Genomic DNA, 26,005 nt, shown 5'->3' with positions numbered 1-26,005 from the left:
TAAATAAAATCTTAAAAAAAAAATGTGGAGTGACTGAGTTGATTGATTTGAATGAATCCTTGGATTTACTTTTTGAAAAATAGTTCTGGCCGGTGCTGCCGTAGCTCAACAGGCTAATCCTCCACCTGCGGCGCTGGCACACCAGGTTCTAGTCCCGGTCGGGGCGCCAGATTCTGTCCTGGTTGCTCCTCTTCCAGTCCAGCTCTCTGCTATGGCTCGGGAGTGCAGTGGAGGATGGCCCAAGTGCTTGGGCCCTGCACCCACATGGGAGACCAGGAGAGGCTCCTGGCTTCGGATCAGTGTGGTGCGCTGTCTGCAGCGGCCTTTGGGGGGTGAACCAACGGAAAAGGAAGACCTTTCTCTCTGTCTCTCTCTCTCACTGTCCACTCTGCCTGTCAAAAAAAAAAATAGTTCTGTGGTGGTCTTGAAATTCTTAGATTTTTCTGAAATGTCCAAATAAACAGACACAAACTAACAGTGTTTTGGTGTCATGGAGGTGACCTGTTGAAACCGAACTGTTAAGATACTACCATGTAGTGTAGGAGCAGCTCTGAATGTTGGCAGTTTCAGTCTGAAACTGGTCATTATAAAAATTTCTTGGGCTGGCGTTGTGGTGTCGTGAGTAAAAGCCGCCACCTGTGATTCTGGCATCCCACATGTGCACCAGTTAGAGTCCCGGCTACTGCACTTCCCATCCAGCTCCCTGCTAATGGCTAATGAAAAAGCAGTGGAATACGGCCCAAGTAACTTCGGCTCATTCCACCCAAGTGTAAGACCCAGATAAAGCTCTTGGCTTTGGCCTGGCTCAGCTCAGGCCATTGCAGCCATCTTCCAACCAACAGATGGAAGATCTGTGTGTGTGTGTGTGTGTGTCTGTCTTTCTCTCTCTCAACTCTTTCAAATAAATAAATCTTTACCAAAAAGAAAAAGATAAAAAAAGTTTCCCCTATTATAAACTATTGATTGTAGTAACTAGGGAAAATGGAGTAAAAGTTTGCATTGTTAAATTTATTTCTTAAAAGTCCACAAGGGGAAGAGCAACTGTTAGTGGTTAGTCCTGTTTTATCGTCATAAAGCTTCCCAACCAGGCCTCTCCCCAGCCCAGCAACTGGCCTTGGTGGGACAGTGGATGTCCTGGGATCCCATGTGTTGCTTCTCTGTAGGTTTCCATGTGGTACCCAGCTGGCCATTCCTCCTGAGGTGGCAGGTGATGTGACAGTGCTTATTACCAAAGGCTTATGGTCTCATTGTTCTATGTAGTAGACTAAACTAAAATCTAGTAGTAAGTCACCAGAAGATGATCCGTTAAGCTCATCATTACAGCATTGCCTCTGGTTGTCCATAAAACATCTGTGAATCATGAATGAAACTCCGATGGTTATACTACCCATGGGTTGAACTGTTTCACCAGCGAGTGAGTGTACGGACAGCATGGCTGAAAGAAGTTCCGAATCAGACCTGGACTTTGGGAAGCAGTCTTTGATGATGGACTCCCAACACTTTGTCCTTTCCCAAACACTTCATTGAGGCTAAACATGTAAGAGACCCGTATTTAAGTTTCCATTCAGGTCAATAAAATAAAGAATATAGTAAAATAATCAAAGAATTGTACAAACACATTGCTGTAAAGGCAAGAGGACATCACTGCAGGGGTAGAAGCACTGGCTGGCAGGCTGCTGAGAGCTCTGGAAATGCTTCCTCATTGGCATTTGGGAGTGCTGCGTGTTCAGGAGCAGCCAAGTGTACAGAATGAAGGCGGCCTGCAGGCTGGTGGTGGGGAAGGGGTACGATCAGACCCTCCAGTGGCTCGCTCCCTTTGAGGAGAAGCTTGAGCGAATGGAGTCGGCACTTCAACAGAGGGGTTCAGAAGCAATCCACTCTCTGTCCTGTACTTCTAATCAACCAGAGGAGTTTCCCCACCAGCTACAGCTCAGCCTTCCTCCACGGCTAGTATGTGAGTGGCATGTGAACCGAAGTGAGAACAGATCAGCTTAAAGGTACAGATAAGAGGCCGGCATTTGTCACTCCCATCCTGGAGCACCTAGGCTCGTGTCCTGGTCGGCTTCTGACTCTAGCTTCCTGCTCATCCAGTCCTCCGGGAGGCTCCAGGTGATGTCTCAAGTTGTTGGCTCCCTCCCACCCCCATGGAACACCCAGATTGAGTTCTAGGCTCCTGGCTTCAGCCTGGCCCAGCCCTGGCTGTTGTGAGCATTTAGACAGTGAGCCAGCTGATGAGAGATCTGTGTCAGTCTCTGTTTCTTGGCCTTTCAGATAAATAAAATAAAATGATACTAATACAGTCTTCTTTTTGGTAATAGTTTTTTACTTGGTTGGGTTTAGAGCAAGAATTAGTGGATTCAGAAGGCATTACTTTCTTGTTTTGAAGAGCCAGATTTATCCTTGGAATATTCACTTTCTGAGGTCTTAGTGTGGAAGATTATTGTACGGGTTTGCCCCGGACGGCTTATACAGCAGAAATCTTTTTGCTGGTTTGCTCCGAGGCCCTCCTCCACAGCTTGTAGATGCCGGCTTCGCCCTGTGTCTTCTGTGTACCAATCTCTTCTTACAAAGACACCAGTGACACCTGGTTAATGTCCTCCCTCATGACCTCACTGAGGCTTAATTACCTCTCTGAAGGCTCTCGGTTCAAATCCAGCCATGTCTGAGATAGTGGCAGTCAGCACTTCACGTGAGCCTGGAGAGAGTGGGGACGTACGTAGTTCAGCCTATAACAGAGATGTCCCAGGGAAGTCAGTGTAGGAGCTGAAACCAGGCAGGCGTTCCTCAGAGCTGTGGTGAGAAGTCAGTAGAAACGGAAATGAGATTTGAGATTGAGGAACTCTAAGGGGGGAGGGGTCCGGGTTGGGGGTGGAGTTGGATCTAAGACTTTGTAACTGAGTGTGGAGGGGTGTGAGAGGGAGGAACCAGGCGTGACTCCCTATTCCTCTGCTCCAGGAGGAGGTGCTGTGAGGGAGAAGATGCGGGCTACGTGGGGCCGGCTAACCCGCACCTGCCTTGCCCACCCTATGGACTCTGTGTGTCACATGCCAGTGGGCAGGCAGCTTCTGCTTGAGACCTCCACTTGAGTGTATCTTAAGACGCTTAACGCCATCTCACCTCTAGTTAACTCCAGACTCCTGTTCTTTACCTGGAGACTTGCTAACAAAGTTCTTTTAGGCAGAAACTTTTGTTTTAATTCACTTTTGCCCAATTGTCTGGTGTGGACCACCTGGTTACATATATCCAGTACATAATAACGTGCTTTAGCAAGTTCTGGTTGTGGGAATTAACTTGTCAGTAGGATTCTTATGATCTGTTACTTGTTTTTTGCCCATTTTATTCAGAGCTTCAAACTTCACACCTGTTTGTTTTGCTTGCAGCATGAGAAGACTTTGGGACATTCCATGAGTCACTCAAGCAACATTTCTAAGGTAGAGAACCACGGAAATGCTGTATCTTAGTGCCTTGGGGTTTTTCTGTTCTTACACAGCTTGCTGTGTTTATACCATTTTCCCTTAAGGATCCAGAGTTTTTCCCCCGCTGGGAAGGAAGTCTTTTGTTTCTTCCCTTGGAAGAGTTTTCTTTTTTGTTTTTTTTTTTTTGTTTTTTAACTGTATGTATTTGTGGGGTATAGTGTGATCCTTTGACAACTATATGTGTTAAGTAGGTGATAATCAAAGTTAGCATTTCCATGTTCTTAAACATTTAAAGAAATGTTTTATTAAGTGTGTAATAGTCGTACATACTTATGGAAATTGGCATGATATTTTAATAAATTTTTACAGTGTGTACCTGTCAAGTCAGGGTAATTGATGTTTCCTTCTCCTTGTTTATATTTGGAGCTTATAGCTTATTAGCTTATTAAGATATATTTATAAGCTTATTAGTTTATATTTATAAGCTTATTTATGTTTCCAGGGTCTCTCCTATTAGTTCATAAGCTGTATGACAGATGATTATGAGCTGTAGTCACCCCCCTGTAGTGTGGCACACTAGAGCTTACTTCTTCTGTTGTGTTGGTTCCTAGTATCCAACCTCCCTGTATCTCCTAACTGATCCCCAACCTCCAGGCATCACTATTCTGCCTTCAGGTCAATTTTTACCATCCTCCACACAGGAGGGAACACATAGCAAATACCTGTCTGAGTCTCACTTCCCTTAGCGTGGTATCCTCCCATTCCATCCATTTAAAAAAACTGCAAGTGGTAGGGTTGTTTGGAAGGCTGAGTAATATTCCGCTGTGTATATATGCTGCAGCGTCTTTGTCTTCATCTGTTCATCTGTTGGACGATTCCTTATCTCAGCTGCGAGCACAGTGCAGTGATAAACATGGCAGCATGGTCTCTTTCATATGCTGATTCATTTCCTTTGGACAGATACCCAGCAGCGGACAACTGGGTCATGTAGTAGTTCTGCTGGTGGTTGTGTGAGGAACCTGCATGCTGTTCTTGATAATGGATGCCCTCATTTGCATTACTCCCTACAGTGTGGTAGGGCTCCCTTCTCTCCACATCCTTGCTAGCATTTATTTTTTGTTTTTTCAATAATAGCTTTTCTGGTTGGAGTAAGATAATACCTTACTGTAGTTCTGGTTAGCATTTCTCTGGTGGCTCGTGGTGTTGGGCCTGTTTTCATCAACAACTTGGCCATTTGGATTTCTTCTTTTGAGAAGTGTCTGTTCGTATCATTTGTCCATTTTAAACTGAATTTTTTGGTTATTGTGTGTTGAGTTCCTTCTGTACTCTGAATATTAATCCTTAGGCAGATGAATAGTTGGCCAGAGGTTTCTCCTTTCCTTTGGGTTGTCTTTTTATTCTGCTGGTTGTTTCTTTTGGTGCAGAAGCTTCTTAGTTTGCTGTAGTCTCATTTGTCTGTTTTTTTTTTTTTTACTTTCCTTGTCTGTGCTTGGGGTCTTACCTGAAAAATCACTGCCTATGCCAATATCCTGAAGTGATTCCCCTAAATTTTCTAATAGCTTCATAGCTTCAGGTCTTCAATTGGGTTGATGTCTGGGTAGGATGAGAAGTAGGGGATGAAGTTTCAGTCTTGTGCACAGGGACGCCCTACTTCCCCAGCACCTTTCAGTAAGAGGCTGCCTTCTCTGTACTGCATGTTTTTGGCCCCTTTGGTTCCTCACAGATTTCACCTGCTCTGGGTCCCTACAAGATGTGTAGCAGATAATGTTTTTCTAGTGAGGCCATTTTGAGTGTGTGATGAGTGTGACTTATGGAGAAACTGCATTTCTTTTGAGCATCTACTCAATTAGGAAGGCAATTGAGAGCAAGTAACAAACACTGGCTGTGGTAAGGTAAAGACCTGTGGATTATAGGGTTCTAACAAGGTTGTGGAGGGGTGGAGGGGACTAAGTTGCTTGCTCTCTCCTCTCTTTGCCACCTTATTATGTTGCCATCCTCCTGCTTGGCACGAGTCTCAATGGGAGCTGGGCCCCCTGGCACCTGGGCTGCGACCTTAGTAGGAATCAGGGGAATGTTCCAAGATGGAGGAGTTTGTTAGCAGGAAGGCAGAGGCTTTCCTTGATGCTCCAACCAGCTGCCTGAATTCTGCTTACACCCCCTTGCTGGAAGTGGCTCATAGGCCACCCCTGGCTGGAAGGCAGGCTAGGAAAGGGAGGGACCGAGAGGCAAATCCATCCGCCATCCAGCAGCGGCTGCCATACCTGCACGTGGTCCCTCAGTGGCCAACCAGGAGCAGGCCAGCTGCTTGGGCGTGACCACAGTTCACTCCCACACAGCGTCCAGACTTGGTCTCTGGTAGACTTCTCGGCCAGTGTGAACCTTCTCCCCACGTCTTTGTCACGCGGCCAGTGTGGCATACATCCTGACAGGAAGATTTAAACAATGGGACAAAACCTGCCCTGCTGTCTCAGGCCTCCTCCATATGCCAAAATGAATAGTATAATATATACCATTTTAATGCGCTAACTACACAGGTGTTTTCATTAAGAGCTCTATATCTTTTAATCTAGTAAATCCTCTATGATATATCTGTGATCTAATCCTATGCGTCCACTTAATTTTGCATAAAAGGAAAACTCAGGAACACAAAGCTGGGCATTGCAGGCCAGGGATGATGTGGTCCTCAGCTCCTGATTGTCCCTTTGACTCTCGAATAAATACAAATTATACACATTATAATTAATGCTTTTTTTTAAAGGACAGAGTCAGTCCCCTTAGAGAGTTAATGAATGAAGCATACTGGAGCATTTCTATATATTCTTTAAGAACAACAGAGATTTATTTTCTCATGGTTCTGGAGGCCAGAAGTGTGAAATCAGGGGTCAGCCAGGCCATGCTTCCTCTAGAGCGTCCAGAGGAAGACCCTTTCTTGCTTCTGTCAGCACCCAGCACAGCCAGCTGTGGCAGCGGCAGTGCAGGCTCTGCCCCCATCCACATGAGGCAGGTTTCCTGTCGCCTTCCCTGGTGCCTGGCTGGGCCTAGGTTTCTTTCTTGTTTCAAGGCCGCTTCAGGTATGACCTTATCTGAACTGATTCCATTGCAATGACTGTATTTCCAAATAAGATTGTTCTGTTGTTCTGGGGGCTAGGGCTTCAACACATATTTTGGGAAGCAACAGTTTAACCTATCACAGCCCCCTCTCTGTCTCTGCAACTCTCCTCATAGGCTTTGCTTTTAAAAGATATTTTTTTTTAAATCTTATCTCTATAAAATATATTTATTTATTTGAAAGGGAGAGACAGAGGGAGAGAGAGAGATCTTCTATCTGATGGTTCACTTCTCAGATAGCCTCAATGGCCTGTGCTGGGCTGGGCCAGGCCAGGGTGAAGATCCAGGAGCCAGGATCCTCATCTAGGTCTCCCACATAGGTGGCCAGGGTCCAGATCCTTGGGCCATCACCTGTTGCTTTTCCCAGCTCATTAGCAGGGAGCTAGATCAGAAGTAGAACATCCAGGATACCAAACAGTACCTCCTGGGATGCTGGTGTTGCAGGTGGTAGCTTTACCTGCTACATCACAGCACTGGTCCTTAAAAAAAAAAAAAAAACTTAAAAAAATTTTATTAGCATGTAACACCTGTACATTTATGGGGTATAGTACAGTATTTCAACACAGTTGTACAATGTAAGTGAATCTCCTTGCCACCCCCTTTCCTGCCGGCCCCTCCCTCCTCATCGGGAACTGCAGCCCTGCGCTCTGCTGCAGGGCACTGGAACATGTGTAGGCTTCTGTCTGCCTGTGCTTTGGTGCCACGTTGGGACATGTGAGCAAGTCCTGTGGCGAAGTCTGCATGCAGCACACACTTTGTAGTAATGGTAGCGGGCGGCCCTGTTGAGCCTCAGTGACAGGTGCAGGCTGGCAACAGGCTCTAACCACCAAAGGGCTCCTCAGCCACCTCCTCCTGTCTTGTTCTCAGCGTGGCATGCTTCACTGCACGTGTTGATGAGCGCAGAGCTATGCCTGGCTTACCCCCATCCTTCAGAGCCAGGGACGGAAGGTGGCCCTGGGGGTTCTTGGTAGGAGCGAGCCTTTGTGAGGTGTGCCCATCCCCTTCACACCCATCCCTTGTCTTCATCTGCACAGTCCCCACCTCCTCAGCCCCCACCGTGGCTTCCTAATCATCTGCCTATGCTCTGTCCCCCGCCCCCCAACCCACATCACTGTCCCCGGCAACCACTATGTGGAGTCCCAGTGCTTCTCCATTCGAGACTTGAGTGCTTATCGTTGCATTTAGAATGAAGCCCAATTCCAGACCCTGGCAGCATGGAGCCTGTCCAGTGCAGTGTCTCTTGGTCATCACCATCAGCCTCCTTCCGGCCTGCTCGCTGTGCATAGCCATTGCCTCTCGGGCGGAGGCCAACCATCCCCGTTGGCATGGGTGACTCATTCCTCACTCTGCTTTCTTCCAAGGTCTTTGCTTCCTTAGAGATACACTCCCTCGGCACCTCCTGGGATGTGAGTCACACCACTCCCACTCGTGGGGGCAGCATCCCTTGGTTCATGCTAGTATTGCAGCACTGTTTAGAACCTCTTGTGTTTGGAAGGAGCAGAGTTGTCCTGAGAGAAGCCCTGTTTTGTTGACCAAGTACCTGGAGAGGCCATGTGAGCTTGGGAATGGTGGGCGTGGAATGCAGCCATTGTGGCGTTGCTTGGCTGAGTCCCTAATCAGAGGCCAGCAGGGCGTCCTGGAGCCACAGTCCCCAGGCTGCCCACCACTCCCACCCTCACCCCATGCATTTCCTGTGCCTCTGTGTGTGTAATTGTTCTCTGAGGCACCAACACAAAATGTGATCATTGCATAGTATCTGAAATCATGTGTTTGGTCAGTTTTAGAACATGAAATTAGAACGTACCCACTTAAAACTATATATACTCTTTGGTATAGTACTTAAGCTCCTTGTGTCACACCCTGGTCCTGCTGCCGCTTTTATGAGACAGCTAGGTCAATTAGGGTGCACTTAGGAGGCTGTGCGGTGGTGAGAAGGGAGGGGTGAAGGCTGGGCAAGCCCACTTCCCAGCTCTGCTGGGAGTTCTTCCTACCAAGGGACCATCACTGCAGGTGCTGGGGAGCCATGGAGTATGGGCTGGGGAGGGGGGTGCAGCAAGGCACCCAGCAGAGCCTCAGGGTGGACCCAGGAGAGGTGAGGTGACCTCCTGTCTGCCAGCACTGTGCCCTGGCACCACTGCCCCTGCCTGTGGGTGAGACGAGTCGTCGTCTGTAACCCCAAGACAGGGAGACATTTGCGAGGATGACACAGGTTCAGTTCCTGTCCAGCACCTGACTGCGTGCCAGACGTTGGGCTTTGAATGCTGAACCAAACAAAACAGAAGGAAGCAAGCAGCTCTCCATATGGGGTCTCGCATGGAGAGAATGCCTGGGAGGGGATCAGCAGGGGCTGAGATGGGGAGTGAGGAGGGGTCCCAGGTAGAAGGCTGCTCAGGGGAGGGAAGGCGGAGGAGGGAGCGCTTAGAGCAGGCTGTTCCAGGTGGGAAGGAGCCAGCCAGGGTGGAGCTGCGCGGCAGTGGAGAAATGGTTGTCACCGGCTTTAGGCTGTCAGAGAAAAGCAGCCTCCGTCACTGTAGTGATGTCTGCAGGTACCCGTAGCCCTTGAGGCTGTGTTGCCTCTGATTGTTTAGTGAGGACTTTGGCCTAAAACCTAGAGACAAACTGGAATTGGAGCCCACCCTGTCAACAGGAACTAGCTTTATTCATTCATTTATTCTTTATTTGCGAGACAGAGAGAAAGCACTGCCATCCAATGATTCAGTCCCCAAAGGGCCTCAACGACCCCTGGCTGGGGCTGGAGTCAAAAAACCACATCCAGATCTTTGGCATGGGTGACAGGAACCCAAGTACTTGTGCCATCACCACTGCCCCCCAGCGTCCACGTAGCAGGAAGCTGGAGTCAGGAGCTACAGTGCTGGGTACGGAACCCGGCACCAGTGAGGGACGCGGTGTCTACTGCGGGGCTGCTCGCCTGCTCCTGGCTGGAGCTTCCCCAGACACCAGGAAGTGCCCTAGGGCAGGCTGATGGCAGAGGCTGGTCTTTCTGGAGTCTCTGGTTCGTCTTGAGGGCACAGAGGGCAACACCCAGACGTGATGTTATTGTACCCCGGGGAAGCGTTCCCATTCAGCCGTGGGAATTGGACCTGGTCCAGGTGACACAGTTTCTTGAGCCAGCTCATGACAGGGAGCAGTTGTCTGAGGGCGAATGCCCTGGGAGCCAGGAGTAGGGGCGCCCTGCACCGGGTTCAGGTTCCAGCTGGCACTGAAAGCTGCCCCCCTGCAGTCAGTATTCAGAACTCTGCCCAGGTTTGTACGGGTGCGGTGAGCATGGTGCACGTCTGGCTAGTGAAGTGTTCTCGGGGGGGCAGTCAGACGGGCATGCTACTGAGCACTGAGTCATTGCTGCACACTTGGCTGGCGGGACCGAGCATCGGCTCCTCTAGGCTTCCCAGATCTTGTCCTGGCTGTTGCAGCCCTGCGACAGGAGCGAGGTACAGCTGGCCGTCCCAGGTCAGCCTGCGGACGGAGACTCGCTGACCGGCGTCTGCCCAAAGAGGACAGACCACATGAGGTTGTCCAGAGCAGCGTCTGCTTCTTCCTTTCAGGAGCCAGAGGTGATGGTGACAGCTCAGGTTTCATCCTGAGCACCGAGCCCACTCTCCCCCCACCCCACCCCCCCGCCCAGTTGGGACAGAGTGGTGCAGAGGGCAAGGTTTGCTGTGTGGCTGTCCTCTGGCAAAGCTGGGCAGCTGGGCATTTGTGTATTTTCTTTTGCTGAGTGGTGACAGTGGGATTTGGGTCTGTAACTTTCAGAATTCGGTGCAGGGCCCCTGGAGATGGGGCAGGGGAGCAAGTCTGGTGCGTTTCCTAGTTTCCTGCTGCTTCCCTTGCCGTTGTTTGCCCCACAGCCTCTCACTAAGGCAGGGTGGAGTTCCCAGAGGCTGAGGCAGCTCTGTTGCTGTGTATGTAAATGTGCCAGTGTTGTAAAGCTCCAGAGGTGGCAGCTCGAGGGCCCCTCAGTAATCTCATATGTGTGAGGACCCCTGCGTAGGGACACTGCTCTCACCAGAGCGTAGTTATTCAACAGGTGCTCCTCGAATGCCTGCATGTGTATACCTGCCACACAGAGCAGCTTCCTTGTGAATGTCCTGTTCCAGAAGCATCGTCTCACGTGCCTTGATCGATGCTGCCAGAGAAACAGGATGCTGGAGAGAGGGAGCAGAGCTTGTGAACATCAGTTGGGCTGGGTGGGCGGGGAGCCTGGGTCCCAGCAAGGCCACAGGGCCCTGGACAAACACTAGAGAGGCCAGGGTTGTGGTGGGAGTGGGCAGGCTGAAGGGGTTTCAGGCAGGTCTCTGAAACTGCTCCCTGGTTACCTTCCAACTCATTTGGTGAAGGTGAAGGTCACCTTCCCCACCTCCAGGTTCCCCTCAGGCACATGCTCCTGGGCCCTGGGTTTGCCCTGTGCAGCTCTGTGCACCTCAGAGTCTCCGGGGCAGGAGCTGTCTTCCTCCCAGGCAAGTGGGTGGTAGGCAAGTGGGTGGTAGGCAAGTGGGCGGTGGAGATGTCCGTGGGACCCCAGGTTGCTCTGTAGGGGGTCATCCAGGTCATCTCCACACAGTGGCGAGATCTTGTCCCACAGCCCTGTGGATTGCCAACCTGATTCTTAAATCATTAAACTCCTGCTCGGTGGTGTGCACGGGGGAGGGGCCCAGGACACAGAGGACTTTGGAGTCCAAAGCCGGTGCTTTGCCACCACCCTAAGATTCTCTTAAAGGAGCATTCTCAGCAGTGAAGGTGTATTTTGATTATTTTTGAAAAACTGACCATCTGAAGGAAGTTACCATAGTGAAACCGTAGTGATTGGTCAATGACCGACAGACAACCCTTCCACCCTGTTGCTCCTAGTGGCTTTGAACCTTTCTGTGCCTGTACTTCCTGGGACTGTGAAGCCAGCTCTGCTCAGCAATGGTTGCTTGCAGCGTAGTTAGTTGTAGTCAAGTGCTGTTTGCCGGCTCCCAACTGCAGCATGGAGACTGCTTTGTTGGAGAAGCCCTGAGAAGGGGCCCGCAGCAGTGCTGTGATGGACAGGTGCCCCATTGTGCTGGCATGCAGTAGCTGTTGTCCTTCGTCCTCTCCCGTGAAGCCTGGATTGTGTGTGTTTGCTTTACACGAGTCAGTTTTAATTAATCGCCTTTGGGAAAGCTGGCTCTCGGCACAGCCCTTCATCCATGGCACCGTGTATTTACCCGGGCAGCCACCGGAGGCCTCTCCTCTGTAATTGTAGTTCATTTTTGAAGTGGAGTTACAGCAGGGTGTTTATTTATAGAAGTCAGCGTCTCGTAATGAAGCGTTGGCTTTGACAGCATGACTTCTGTGCTAGGAAGGGTTTGCAGGAGTGCAGTCTGGGTCTGCACGGTCAGGATCCAGGCCCTGAGTGAGATGCCTCAGTTCCTGTGTGAGGTGGGGCCTGCTGAGCTGGCAGGTAGGAGCAGAACCCCCCATCTCTCAGCTCCAGTACCTTTGAGTAGCAGGAAGTGCAGGTGAAGGGCGGCCTGGTTAGTAGGATTTCTAGAGTGGCCTCCTACTGATGCCCTGTGAGGGCAATGCTCTCGTGACCATGTTTTCTTATCTGGCACAGTTGACATTGAAACAGATAATCTTGGGTTATACACACAAATCCTATGGAATCCCACGAGTACTAAAAGCAGAGAATTTTCCCTGGCTGGAGGCAGAAGGAGCAGTTGGAAGATTGATCTCACAAGTGGGCTTCGGGGTAGCCGGGGCCCCTGTGGGGCAGCCAGCAAGCAGTCAGCCCGAGGTGGTGTGCAAGGGCTCTCACAACCTGAGTGACTGGGCAGGCGCATTCTTCCCCAGGGCCCCCAGGGAGGAGAGGGACCCTGGGCCGAGAATCTTGTCAGGCCACAACTGGACCTGCCTCCCTCAGCAAGGGTGCTTCTTGCTCATGATCACATTTTGTGTGTCTGTTACTGGACATCGCGAGCCTGTCCCTGCTTCCTGATGAACACCGGGATTCCTCTCTGCAGAAGTGGCCGTGTGACCTCCATCTGCTCCAAGCTCGTGGGCATTTAGGCTGATGCCAGCCCTTCGCAGTCAGACAGGGCTGCACAGGTCTCTTCACGGAAGTGTGCGTGGACAGAATTCCTGAAAGGACTGACTGGGGAGAGGCTGTCTCCCTGTGCCCGTGAGAAGGCCGACACTGAGGCCAATGCCACGGTCCATGGTCTCAGGCCAGGAGAAGGTTTGCCAGCAGGTGGCCAAGGAAGGCGTCAGGAGGAGCACGGCAATGGACAGCTCCCAGGAGTCGGAGTCTGGGGGACGTGGGCAGCTCGTGTGCAGACATGGCGGCGAGCTGTGTGGATCACAGGGGCCTGGAGGCAGGCCAGCATAGTGCTGTCATGGCTTAGGCAGCTCTCCCGAGGAAGCAGGAGCTTAAACAGAGAAACAGAAAACCACGATTAGCTCCATTCTTACAGGTAAGGCAGGTGAACATGCAGGAGAACGGGGGTCAGGGACGCTCCGTAGCTGATGGCATCTCATTAGTATGAGAGAGGTTGAGCACCTTCCCCTTGTAAGAGCTGCCTGAACACCCTTTCCCGTCCGTTGTGAGCTCACTGATCTGATAGACTAGATATTGAGGTCAGTTGTAAACCCGAGCCCTGCCTGCCTCTCACCCTGTAAAACCAGTCCCTCCCGGCTTAAAGACAAGGTCAGCTGCGCTGTTCCTTGTCCGTGCGTTTGCTAGGGGCCCGAGACCCAGGTGCTCACAAGTAGCTGTGCTGCTGGTGCATGCAGGGAAGGCCCACTGGGGATTTGCCGTGGAGAGGGGAGTGGGGCTGGGGAAGGAGTGACGTGGAAGGTGTCCTGCGCCGAGCAAGCCTGCCAGCCCTGCCCCTGCAGTCCCAGACAGAGAGGAGGGAGCCGGTTTCTGTCAGGGGCGTGGGGCTTTTCTTCACTCCGTGTGTTCTTGGCAGGCTTGTTAAAATGGTTTACAGCAGGGGCAGCCACCAACCAACAGGCTTGCGTCCAGGAAAACCACTTGTGTGAAAGTGCCTGTCATTCCTGGGCAGTAGAGATGACCGGGGCTCAGGCTCGGACAGGATCCAGGGGTTGGTCCTGGCACAGCTGGTTCCGACACTGTCAGAGAGGGGATTTCTAGCAGCATTGTTGTGTAGTGAGGTTGCTTTTGCATTCCTTCCCATGATGGGAAAGGCTCTTAGAACCACAGAGCACTTGGGAGGCACAGTACAGGCCACGTTTCCTGGACGTGTCAGGCTGTAGCCACCATTGGGACCTGCTGGCTCTCCTGTGGCCTGGCCCTATAGAGAGGAGCGTGTAGGTGGGCTGGGCAGTCGGTACGGTGGGGCATGGACTCCAGGGCTCAGGCTGCCCCCCTGGGCCCTGCACCCAGCCCGCCTACCCCAGCTGCTGGCCCTCACTTGTCCCGACTTCCTTCACGCTCAAGGCTGTAGGTTCCCTTCACTCGTCGATCAGGTCAGCCCCTCAGATCCTTGTCGTTAGCTAACAGACTTCACTCCATTTGAAACCTGCAGCAGGTTACGCTTTGGTGCCTGGTGGGTCCTGGACTTGAGGGCTTGGGCTGTGGAGCAGGTGACAGGAGCCTCTTGTGGGAGCTGTCGGATGTCACTGGTGTTCGTGCCGTTCCTGGAGGAGGAGTCAGCGCTTGTTGAAGCTTTAGTAACAAGAGCATTTCTGTCTGGGAGGCTGGCTGAGCTCTGACGTCCTCAGGCGAGAGCTCAAGCAGAGTGACGAGACCAGGGAGCATGCAGCGAGGGCATGGGCAGAGGTGGGGGATGCGCAGACTGTTCCTGTCCCGAGTAAAGGGCGCAGTGCAGACCCTCACGCTGTGCGGTGCCGCTGCCCCTGCTGCTGTCTCACCAGCGTTGGCGTTCCTGCCAGTGCAGCCACGTCCGAGTTCTCTGAGGTGCAGCTGACACGACAAATACATGGGGACGTGGACACAGATTACCGCACGCAGGCATGGTCATTTACTCCCTCCATGCAGGCTCTGTCGGCTATGAGGTCTTCCTGCCTCCCTCTAGGGGCTGCCCCTCGTCCCATCACAGGTGTGCAGGGTGTGAGCAGTGCCCCAGGGTCAGAAGGGGGACAAGAGGTCCTTTCTCTTCAGCTTGCAGCCCGAGACCTAGCTTCTCCCAAGACGTTGACCCTGGCTGGGTGTCACTCCCCAGATGGGACTCCTCACCCTGTCACAGAGGAAGCATGCCTGGCTACAGGAAGGTCCTGGGCTTTCTAGGCCCGCATGGGAGGAGGTCCCTGGAAAGTGCCCTGTCTTCTGTCCCGCAGGGAGGGGCGCCCTTCCATCTGTCAGCCCCGGTGACTGCAGTGGCAAGGGTGGGATTGCAGCTGCCTGTCCCTTCCTCCAAGTCCAGCAGAGGTGGGGAGGGGACGACCGTCACCTCCCCGCAGGACACCGTGGCCAGCCTGTGACTTCACAGTGTTTTTGGCCTTGCCCGTAGAAGCTGAAGAGTGTGGGTCACCCTCGGGAGTGAGAGGAAAACAGGAGCTTGCCGAAGGCTGCCAGCTTCAGAACGGCTTTAGTAGCAAATGTTGGCAGTTAGAAAGCTTGTAGGAGTGGGGGGACTCAGGTCTGTTTCCCCGGTGCTTCACGGGGAGGCCCCTGGGACCAGAAGGCTCCCTGTGCTCACCTCGGGGGCGGAGGAGCTCCCAGGAGGAGGAGCCTTGACAGCTTCCCTGGGCGGAGGATGCTGGAGGAGAGGGTGGCTGGAGCGGTGGGGCCTGGAGGCCACTAGGGCTGTCACAGCACGTGGCCCCTCCTGGTCCTCGGACGCCCTTCCTGTATTTCAGGAAGCATCCTGACCAGGGGTAATGGTGTGACGGCGGCTTTTGAGGGATGTCATTTTTTTATGTCTTCAAATAAATTAAACTTCAGGTTCTTAAGGAAAACCTACCCAATTCTATATGTGCCTTCCACTGGAAAATAACTGGGTGTTCAGTGACTCAGAAGCAGGCTGCTGCTAGTGGGGTGGCCCTGCGTGGTTTCAGCGTATCCCACGGTGACTTCCTGGACGAGGTTCACTGAGGCTGAGTGGCCTGTAAGATGGTATCTGGCCTCCACACTGCTGAGCGAGGAAGACTGTGGCCCTCCTGGCTCTCCGGGCCTGTGTGTCTGCTGTGGGGGGCAGCAGTTCCAGGCTCTGGCCATGTCCATCTGGTGGTGGCTGACCAGCGTCACAGGCCCTGTGAATCAAGTGCCAGGGTGAGAGTGCGCCCAGCAGTAGCACTGAGAGAGAATGGGGGCAGGGCCGGTGCTGCGGCGCAGTGGGTTACAGCCACCACTGTGTCACCAGTGTCCTGTATCTCAGCACCCAGTCTAGTTCTTGCTCCTTTGTTTCCTGTCTGGCTTCTGGTTAATGTGCTTGGGAAGGCAGCAGAAGATAGCCTAAGTGCTTGGGCCCCTGCCGCCCTCATGGGAGACCCAGATTCCTGGATCTTGGCTTTGGCTTGGACCAGCTCAACTGCTCTGGCTATATGGGGGGTGAACCAGTAGATGGACACTCTGTTCCCACTCCACCACCTTCACCCCACTTTTCAAGCAAATAAATATATCATAAAAATGAGTAGGCTTTAGATCTCAGCAGGGAATTGTGGGCCAGTGTGGAGCTCCCTGACATCAAGGAGCAAGGCCAGGGGCCACTTGAGCTGGACCTGGGGGAGGTGGGCGGTGGCGTGGGCCTGCTTGTGGCAACAGAGGAGGGTGCGGTTTGCCCGAGGTTGTTGGGAGTGCACACAGAGCAGTAGCTTACTCTGGCTATTCATCCTGAGGAGGAAGGAGTAGGGGTGTGTGTGTGTGTGTGTGTATGGCCATGCAGGCCCCACAGGGGCTGGCGGGGAGGTGTGTGTGTGTATGGCCATGCAGGCCCCACAGGGGCTGGCGGGGAGGTGTGTGTGTGTATGGCCATGCAGGCCCCACAGGGGCTGGCGGGGAGGTGTGTGTGTGTATGGCCATGCAGGCCCCACAGGGGCTGGCGGGGAGGTGTGTGTGTGTGCATAGTCCATGCAGGCCCCACAGGCGCTGGCGGGGAGGTGTGTGTGTGTATATGGCCATGCAGGCCCCACAGGGGCTGGCGGGGAGGTGTGTGTGTGTGTGTGGCCATGCAGGCCCCACAGGGGCTGGCGGGGAGGTGTGTGTGTGTGTGTGGCCATGCAGGCCCCACAGGGGCTGGCGGGGAGGTGTGTGTGTGTGCATGATCATGCAGGCCCCACAGGGGCTGGCGGGGAGGTGTGTGTGTGTGTGTGTATGGCCATGCAGGCCCCACAGGGGCTGGCGGGGAGGTGTGTGTGTGTGTATGGCCATGCAGGCCCCACAGGGGCTGGCGGGGAGGTGTGTGTGTGTGCATGATCATGCAGGCCCCACAGGGGCTGGCGGGGAGGTGTGTGTGTGTGTATGGCCATGCAGGCCCCATAGGGGCCGGCGGGGAGGTGTGTGTGTGTGTATGGTCCATGCAGGCCCCACAGAGGCTGGCGGGGAGGTGTGTGTGTGTGTATGGCCATGCAGGCCCCACAGGGGCCGGCGGGGAGGTGTGTGTGTGTGTATGGTCCATGCAGGCCCCACAGGGGCTGGCGGGGAGGTGTGTGTGTGTGTATGGCCATGCAGGCCCCACAGGGGCCGGCGGGGAGGTGTGTGTGTGTGTATGGCCATGCAGGCCCCACAGGGGCTGGCGGGGAGGTGTGTGTGTGTGCATGGCCATGCAGGCCCCACAGGGGCTGGCGGGGAGGTGTGTGTGTGTGTATGGCCATGCAGGCCCCACAGGGGCTGGCGGGGAGGTGTGTGTGTGTGCATGATCATGCAGGCCCAGTGTGGGCCAGCGTGGAGCCTGCTGGCTGTGAGTAGTGCAGTTGTGTCCTGAGCTGCACTGCTGTCTCCCTGCCCCAGTTTCTCCCTGTCTACTGCTCTACCCACTGCGATGCCTCCTCTCACCTTAGGTCTTCTCACCAAGTTTGGCCACTGTTCAGAGATTCTGTTCTGCCCTGTAACCTCCCTGCACGGCCTTCCGAATTGCAATGCTCTGGATTATTTTTTCTAGTTCACAGTTCCACGTTTAGACCTCCTAGGAGCATTGTGCGCTCAGCCCTCTGCTCGGCCTTGGGTTGAGCTGTAGGTAGGGGGGCCTTGGGGTCAGGGAGTTTCCCTTTTGTACCGAGAGCTGTGACAGTACAGTGAGGTTTTGTAGACCAGAATGGGGGCATCGTGGGTGTGGTTGTGTGGGAGGAGAGGGCGTTCCAGTCTGCCGCCGGGAGAGGGCGCCATGGGGGAAGCTGTGGGCCTCTGCCTCCTGCATTTGCACACCATCTGATAATACCTGGTTTCCTGACTCAGGCATGAACTAAGTGAATCTTAGATGCCCGCGAAATCATGGGCTATTGGCCATGCCGGACACTGGTAATGGTATCCCGTAGTTTCAGGTGTTTCTTGGCCAGTTTTAGCCACAGATTAAAAAAAAAAAAAGTGGTGTTGGGTTTGTCTCGGCCAGGCTTGCACATGTTTAACGCCTGTGGGAAGGCAGCTCTTGGCAGGTTCGGCACCCACTGCTGTGTGTGTGTGTCCGCCTCCCCTCTGTCTCCTGGAACTGACAGGAAGTGTGTCGTTGCAGGCTGTGAGTCCTCCCTCGGCCTCGGCTCCAGTCTCCACCTTCTCTCGCACCTCTGTCACGCCATCCACCCAGGACATCTGCAGGTAACACTCCACTTCAGGTGCCGCTGCGTCCCACGGACAGCACCCGTGTCGCTAGGGCCTCGAGCCCTCCCTCCACCCCCTTGTTTGGTCTAACCAGTTGGCCCAGTTTCACGTGCTGCTTGCTTGCCAAGTCGCCACACCAGTCTCATTCCTTCACTTTGATGCCTGTTCTCTTTTAAAATTGTTTTTCCTTTCTGTGCTTTTGTCCCACTGTTCTGCATGCAGTTCCAGTGCAGTGTTTTCTGAGTGTTGTCACCACAGTCCCGTGCAGTCTGCTGTTGTCTTGAAAGCTCCTCCATGCCAGAGTGCTCTCACCCAAGGGCTCACTGTGACAGTTATCTGTAAAGACGCAGGACAGGCGCCGAAGCGAAACCCCTTTGGTTCGGAATGGGTCCAGGCCTTGAAGCCTGCTAAGAACAGCAGAGCCAGACGAGCCCTGAAGTTCTCCAAGTCCCTGAACGATGTCGGGGAGAAGGCCCAGGACGCGCTGGGGAGCTTTGGCTACGTGGAGAGGACATGCTCCGAAGGCAAGCTGCCGCTCCCTCAAGACCCCTGTCTCCGGGTGAGCAGGTTCCACCTCAAGGACAAGCGATCGCCCAGCCGCAGGCCTCGTGGCACCTCCAGGCGCTCTTGCCTTTCGTCCCTTTCGGCCTCTGAGGGGGACACCGGCAAGGGGGGCATGCGCGCCCCGCTCCTGGAGCTACAGGCCGATGGCCAGGCCGCGCCCCGCAGCCGCCGGCTGCTCCACTACCTGCTGTCACTGTCCCGTGGCTCCAGCGCCAGCAGCCTGCACAGGTTCCAGGAGCTGGAGAGTGGCGTGGCTCAGCCCCGCGCCACCAAGTCCTCCAGCGGGCTGGCCGGGAGCGCGGGCTTCTGCTCCGACGAAATGGGGGACGATGACGTCTTTGAGGACAGCGCATCCGCCAAGCTGAGGGGCGGTGCCCCGCGGGCGCCCCTGTGCTCCGTGGAAAAGGACAGTGACCTGGACTGTCCTTCTCCCCTCTCTGAGAAGCGCCCCCCCACGTCTCCCGTGTCCACGTCTGGGGATGCCTGCAGGTTGGTTTGCCAGGAGCCACCGTTCTGGCCGTGCCCGTGCCTGCGTCCCGGCTCCGTAGCCTCCTCTTGCTTTAATATGTGCAGTTTCAGGAAAGTGCAGCGATGGCCGAGAACGGAGTATCGCTGTCGTTTGGAAGCTCATTTTCCTGCTAGTCTCGCAGGTGATGAAAGACAAAGCTCCACATATTAAGGGCCAAGCTGACACTTCTCAAGTAGAGATCCATAGACTCTGCGTAAAGACGTTGGAAGAAAGAAATAGTCTCTGCAGCCTTCCTGCTGGCGGTGCAGAACACCCCTCCCCGCCCCCACCACCCCCATGGACGCAGGGGCAGCTCGCTCCTCCCCACCCGCCCAGAGGCAGCCACCTTGTCTAGGCCTTAACTCCACTTCCCACTTTATAAACACATTTTTATATACGCAGTTGAGAGGCAGAGAGAGAAAGAGCGAGAGGTCCTGCCCATTAGGTCACTCCCCAAACGTCCAGAGCGGCTGGGGTAGAGCCAGCGCCAGAGCCAGCAGCCAGCGGCACCAACCCAGGTCTCCCGTGTGGGCGGCAGGAACCCAGTTGCTTGAGCCATCACTGCTGCCTCCCAGGTGTGCACTGTCGGGAGCCGGTGCCCAGTTTCTGAAACAAACGGCCTGCGGGCCTCTCTGGCCAGGGGCTGGCTCCTTTAAGAACAGGTGTCTGGCAGGTGGAAAAGACCCCTCTCTCTTTCTCAAAGGCTGTTCAGTTCCTTGGGGATTAGTGGCCACATCCTGCTGCCTTGGAAATAATGAATGTTTTGAATTAATTCCCACTGACTGCTCTGAGTGGTCCTAGGGAAAAAAAAAAAAAAACAAAACGAAATTGCAGCCTCTTCGCATGGTGAGATTTAAGGTCCAGACGCGATTCTGTGGTCTCCGCTCATCCGCTGAGAGGGAAGGAAGTGTGTGATTTGTGGTGTGTGATGGTCAGGTCAGTGAGGAGCCCTGAAAAGCAAGCTCACCTTTGTTGTAAGTCACTGTGGTGCATCTGCAAGGCCGCGTGTTGGTTTCATTTGGCATAGAAGTTTCTCCTGGCTGTTTTCCCATCTTGTGTTTTTGGGAGATGGCTGCTCGTTGCTTCCGAGTGCAGTTCCTGTTAGCCGAGATGTGACCACACTGTCGCTTCTTGCGGTCGCTGGCCCTCTGTGGCACGCTGCTGCGGGAGGCGGGCACGCAGCGGCTATAGCAGCCGTAGCGGCTGTCTGCACCTGTGTGTGTGTGTGTATGTGTGTGGTCACCTCTGCGAGGTCTGTGTCGGACAGCGTTCTGTGGGCCGTGTGTCGCCATCCCCAGTGCGCAGACTGTCCTCGCAGTGACCGGCCTTCCATCCGCTGCAGGATCTGCCACTGTGAAGGCGACGGCGAGAGCCCGCTGATCACCCCCTGCCGCTGCACGGGGAGCCTCCACTTCGTGCACCAGGCCTGCCTGCAGCAGTGGATCAAGAGCTCGGACACGCGCTGCTGCGAGCTCTGCAAGTACGAGTTCATCATGGAGACGAAGCTGAAGCCTCTGCGGAAGGTGCGGAGTAGCCCGGGAAGGCAGGGGGCTTGGGGGCGTGGACCCCGGGTGGGGCTTGGCCGGGGCTCCTGCTGGCCTGTGTGGTTTTTTGGGATTGCAGGCCCCGCCCCTCTTGACCATGGGGTCCTAACGTTTCTTTCTCCTTCAACCCCAGACCCTTTGCTGGTCTGTCAGTCTTCCGCCCCCTGACTGGCTTCTGACCTCTGGGTTGGTGTTCATCCGCAGTGATGGGCCGCGTCTTGCCTCCTAGAGGGGCCCGCACGTTAGTGTGAGAGGCTGTGCCTGGCACAGGCTGTTGACTTGTCTGCACCCGTGCTGGGCACTGGCTGGGGACGTGGGTGGGGAAAGGCCGCTGCTCCCTGCTGTGAGGAGCACCTTGCACTCCCCTGCAGCTGCCCTGCACGGAAAGGCTTTGTTCAGAAAGATAAAAACTGTTCCTGCCTCAAACCACGGCGTATACATCGCAAGGACCATCGCAGCCGAATCATAGTGCACTTAAACGCCAGGGCCTGAGTGAAAGAAATGCCCCTTGCAGGCCTCCCACAGGCTGGCCCGATGTGGGATGCAGGGGCGGGGGCCCCGTGGGAAGTGTGGGTTTCAGAGCCCTTCTGGAAGGAGCAGTGAGATTGGCAGGCAAAGGGGAAGGGGTTAGAGAGCCACCTGGTGTGTAGAGAGCATGCAACAAGGAGAAGGTGAGAGCTTGGAGCATACCGGGGGCGGGGGAGCAGCAGGTGCCCTGGGAAATGACAGGGGTCTGGGAGCCCAGACCTCATTGCAGTCGGGAAGCCCCAGAGCTGGCCCGTGACCAAACCCCAGCAGAAGGCAGTTGCTTGTGAGAAAAGGCAGGTGCAGGCTTCTTAAAAGATGCTTTGCCTCACTAGATGCCTCATGCTTCCTGGGGCACCTGCCGGGGGGGGGGGGGCCTCAGGGAGCCCGGGGGCCCCTGGGTCATTTGGATGACCCTTGAGGCTCCGGTCCTGGCTGTGACTGGCATGGGAAAGCAGCTGCCGGCCCTCACGCCCTGTTCTTTCTCTCCACCTCTGACTGAGAAACCAGTACATGAGAAAAGTCGGCCTGCTTGGAGCAAACTACGGAGCTCCTTGAGGGGTCGGGACTGGCGGGGTCTGCTTGTACCAGGAGCTCTTAGCACTGATTTCAAGCAGCCTGCACAGTAGCAGAGGACCAAAGAGTGAGCGCCTTCTCCCAGTCCCCTTCACGCCGCAGTGCGGCAATCTGCTGGCATGTTGTGGTGTCATCACCCCTCTTCCTCCGGCCAGCAAGACAGCGTGGCCCGCAAGGCTCCACGCGGGTCTCGGGCCAACACGCCCTCAGGACTCCTGTGGCAGGCCATTGAACATGTGCCTGTGTGAGTAAGCCGACAGAGGGTGCCCATGATACTTCAGCCCATCTCAGTCCCAGCCTCCTTCCATTGCATAGCAAGTGGGCTGCACCTGGTACCTGGTTGGGAAGGGCCTTGCGTTTCCGGGGGAGTCATTCAGGCTTGGAGCGGTGGGGGGCGGGGGCGCAGGTCTTCCCTGCCTGCCCGCCCGCAGCTCTCAGCCCCTGTTTGCTGCGCCCTGGCTTTGCAGTGGGAGAAGCTGCAGATGACGCCCAGCGAGCGCAGGAAGATCATGTGCTCGGTGACGTTCCACGTCATCGCCATCACCTGTGTGGTCTGGTCCTTGTACGTCCTCATTGACCGCACCACCGAGGAGATCAAGCAGGGCCAGGTCACAGGTGAGTGCGCCAGCCGGCAGGTGAGCCCAGCGCAGAGCCCCTCCCCTGGGGGGTTGGGAGCCGCGGGTGTCAGACCCACTGCCTGTGTTTTTCCCTTGCAGGAATCCTCGAGTGGCCCTTTTGGACTAAATTGGTGGTCGTGGCCATCGGCTTCACCGGGGGACTTCTTTTTATGTACGTTCAGTGCAAGGTGTACGTGCAATTGTGGAAGAGACTCAAGGCTTACAACAGGGTGATTTATGTTCAGAACTGCCCAGAAACAAGCAAAAAGAGTATTTTTGAAAAACCTGCACTAACAGAGCCTAGTTTTGACCAGAAAGATGGACAAGGAACCTGTCACTCCGACACAAACTCTTCTTGTTGCACAGAGCCCGAAGACACTGGAGCAGAAGTCATTCACGTCTGACTGTGGCCGAGGGGGGCGTCTCTGGGCATCCCCGAAGAGCAGAAGGAGATTGTTTACTGCCAATGTGTACCTTTCCTACGTCCTTTAATAGCATAGACTGCTGGGCAGGTGGCCCTTTTCAGTGGCTTCTCTTTTTCGGAACCCTCCTCGATGACCATCCTGGGAGAGCCCTCCTGTGGGCCCGGCTGGGTCCCCTCTGCTGGGCTGCTCTGTGGGAAGGGAAGCTCAAGACCCCACGTAGCCATCCTGGGTACCTGGCTGAGTTCAGTGGGGTCCGGAGCAGAGTGAGGGGGGCACGTGGCAACCCCGACGGCAGAGCCGGGGCACTGTGCCAGTCCCCAGGCATAGCCGGCCCCTCTGGCATTGGGTGTGCTGAACCTTGGAAGGAGGGCCCTGCTCCCACAGGAGAGCCAGGGGTGGGGGGAGGCACAGCCCCGCCAGACGCAAGCTCCCACTGGGTGCTCTGTGCCTGGTGGGGGGTGGTGTGCTAAGCAGACAGCACTTTACAAAAGAGAATCTTTATTTTGTGATACACGTGTCCAGCGGGATCAACACGTAAAAGATAACATTTAGAAACCTTCCCTGTGCTCCCCTTGTGTTCACTTCATGTCCTCGGGGACCCACAACCCTTTTTGCCTTACACACGCTAAGACGTGGGGCACCTGCTCCAAGTCCCCGAGAGAGAGAGAGACGTGTTGCTTCACGGCAGGACACACGGGTCAGGCTTTCCCCGGGGGCCCTGCGTGCTAAGCATTAAGCCCTGTGGCTCTGAGCCTGCTCTCTGATGAGGGGTCCTCCTCTCCGAAGCCTGCCCCTGTACGTTTCATTTGTTTCAGTCAACACCGAGATCTAAGTGGAAGGGCAGAAAGTTAATTGGAAGAGAAGTGAGTGTTGAGAAAGCGCTCCCTCACGGACACATCCCCAGGAGGTGCTGGCCACACTGCATGCGTCCAGCCTGGGCTGTGCGTGGTAGCTGCCCCTAGCACCCGCCTGCCTCCCAGTGTCTATGTGAGGCGAGTCTGTGGCGTCATGGCCGAGGGCCCAGGCAGCCTCTGGGATGAGGGCAGGTGTCACCGCCCCCCAGCCCTAGGCCCACCCGTCCACACCCATCGCCTTAACTGGACTGAACGTTAGGGGCCTGGGCCCTACCCTCGGTCCGTTCCCTCAGCAGGGATTACCTCGCGTACTGTTTTTCATGAAGCAACAAAACCAAAAGCATTCCATCAAATGGCCTTCGTCCCTTGGAAAACTGGGCTTAAAATTCTGTTTTAAAACCAGTCTCATGGTGCCAGGCCAAGCAGTCAGCCCTAGGAGAGACCGGGACACTGTGGGGCTGGGGGCAGCCGCCGGCATCTGCAGCACCTCCCAGGGTGCGGGGTGAGGGCCTGGGGGTCCCCCCATCCCCTGCCCCATGTGCTATTAGAGGAAACCCAAAAAGCTTCCGAAGGCCAGGAGGAGGCGGAAGAGTGTCCGCGCTCTGGGCCAGGGCTTGTGGACCAGGCCTTGTCCTGCTGTCCCCTCCCCCAGCGTCTGGTCTGCCATCCAGCAGCAGCTGACTGCCCCTCCCTGTCTCCCAGGTGACATGGAGCCCACGCCCGTGTCCACTGTGCCCCCCAAAGTGCGACTTCCCAACGTCCCTTCTCACACTGGGGACCCCAGGCAGCTACAGACATCGGGTCCATCGGGAGCCATTGGGCAGGCTCCCGGCTCAGCCCAGCCCACAGCCCTTAGGAACCAGTTTTGTCCCTTCTCCCCACCACCAAGTGAGGATCGCAATGGATTTATAAATATGTGAATCCCCATCCCTACCCCACCCCAACCCCCCAAAAAAAACCGTGGAACAGCTTGCGTTTAACTTGGAAAGCCCTGAGACAACTCTCCAGCAGGGGCACGTGCGCTTGGGTGGGGAGAGCGCCCAGGCAGCAGCCCCCAGCGACGGTGGGCACCCCCTCCAGCCGAGATGCCTCCAGAGCCACGTTTCACTGCCAGGCCCAGCCAGAGGCTCTCGTGAAAGCCTCTCCCTATAGCTCAGGAAGACCCAACCCACTTCTTCTCTGCCGTCCGAGTCCAGCGTCCCCTGCTGGCCACCTCCTTGTCTCACCCCTCACCTGACCGCTCCATGGCGAGGGCCGCTGTGCTGCCCCCTGGTGGCGGCAGCAGGTCTGCCCGTGCTCCTTTGGATCGCAAACCTCACCCTTGACGTGCCTTTTGAGGGGCTACGCGTCCCCCCCCCCCATTTTTGCGTGTGGCTTTCATGGGAGAATGGCATTTGGCTGCACCACGTAGAAACCTGGGATGAGGGCTCAGGGCCAGGAGGACTGGTGCTTGAGGGCTGGGGGTGGCAGGGCAGAGGGGAGCCGTGTCGGCTGTCACCATCCAACCCTGTCTGACCGAGGCTTCCGACACTGGCTTCTGTGCTCTGGTTCATTGCCAGACTTCCTTGGAAACCTGTGAGCATTTGCGCAGATCTCTGATGCCCCACCCCGCCCCCCCTTGCTCTTGCTCTACTGTCTCCAGCCATAGAGGCGTGGTTTCCAGACGCATGGGTGTGCCCCACCACCACAAGGCAGCTGAGCAGTTCCGGAGCCTGGGTACTGCTGGCAGGTGGGCTGCGGTGCTGGGGGACCCCCCTTGGGATGGGCGGGCCTGGCTGGCTGCAAACACATTTTGGAAGCTTTCCCTACCTTGAGCTGGCCTTGACAATTCCAACTGCAGCCCAGGGAGATGAGAGCGTTCATCCGGGTTCGGATCGTGCGCCTGACCAGTTCCACACGGCCGCACAATGTTTCTAGAGTGCTGACACAGACCAAATGTACACTGGGCATGTGTGGTGTAGTTTCTAAAATAGGCACTTCACATTTGAGGTTTTTCTGAACTTTAAACTTCCTAGTAATCTGAATGTCTAGTTTTCTATTCTGTGTGTGTCTGCTGTTTCTCCGCATCACCTCTTGACTAATTCTCTGTGCAGGGGCAGGGCTGTGTGTGCAACACACGGAGATGTACAGCAATAAAGCTCATCTTTAA

The 26,005-nt window shown here is 55.0% G+C and overlaps 1 protein-coding gene across 7 annotated transcripts in view; it reads left to right on the top strand.

Annotated features, from left to right (window-relative positions):
- The window catches only part of MARCHF8 (membrane associated ring-CH-type finger 8), a 113,612-nt gene extending 87,607 nt beyond the window's left edge, over nucleotides 1-26,005 (top strand). For 4 of the 7 annotated variants that reach the window (XM_062214385.1, XM_062214386.1, XM_062214387.1 and 1 more), the window contains 6 exons: nucleotides 3,381-3,431; nucleotides 18,158-18,240; nucleotides 18,466-19,296; nucleotides 20,658-20,838; nucleotides 22,428-22,575; nucleotides 22,677-26,005. In XM_062214385.1, coding sequence (XP_062070369.1) covers nucleotides 3,381-3,431; nucleotides 18,158-18,240; nucleotides 18,466-19,296; nucleotides 20,658-20,838; nucleotides 22,428-22,575; nucleotides 22,677-22,981 — 1,599 coding nt within the window. In that variant the 3' untranslated portion in view covers nucleotides 22,982-26,005. Of the gene's footprint in view, nucleotides 1-3,380; nucleotides 3,432-18,157; nucleotides 18,241-18,465; nucleotides 19,297-20,657; nucleotides 20,839-22,427; nucleotides 22,596-22,676 lie in introns of all 7 variants that reach the window. The other 3 variants (XM_062214391.1, XM_062214389.1, XM_062214392.1) reach the window with 3 other exon arrangements.

This window comes from Lepus europaeus, chromosome 17 (genome assembly GCF_033115175.1).
Source record: "Lepus europaeus isolate LE1 chromosome 17, mLepTim1.pri, whole genome shotgun sequence".
NCBI classification, from domain to species: domain Eukaryota; kingdom Metazoa; phylum Chordata; class Mammalia; order Lagomorpha; family Leporidae; genus Lepus; species Lepus europaeus.
This window is presented reverse-complemented; position numbering and strand designations above follow the sequence as displayed.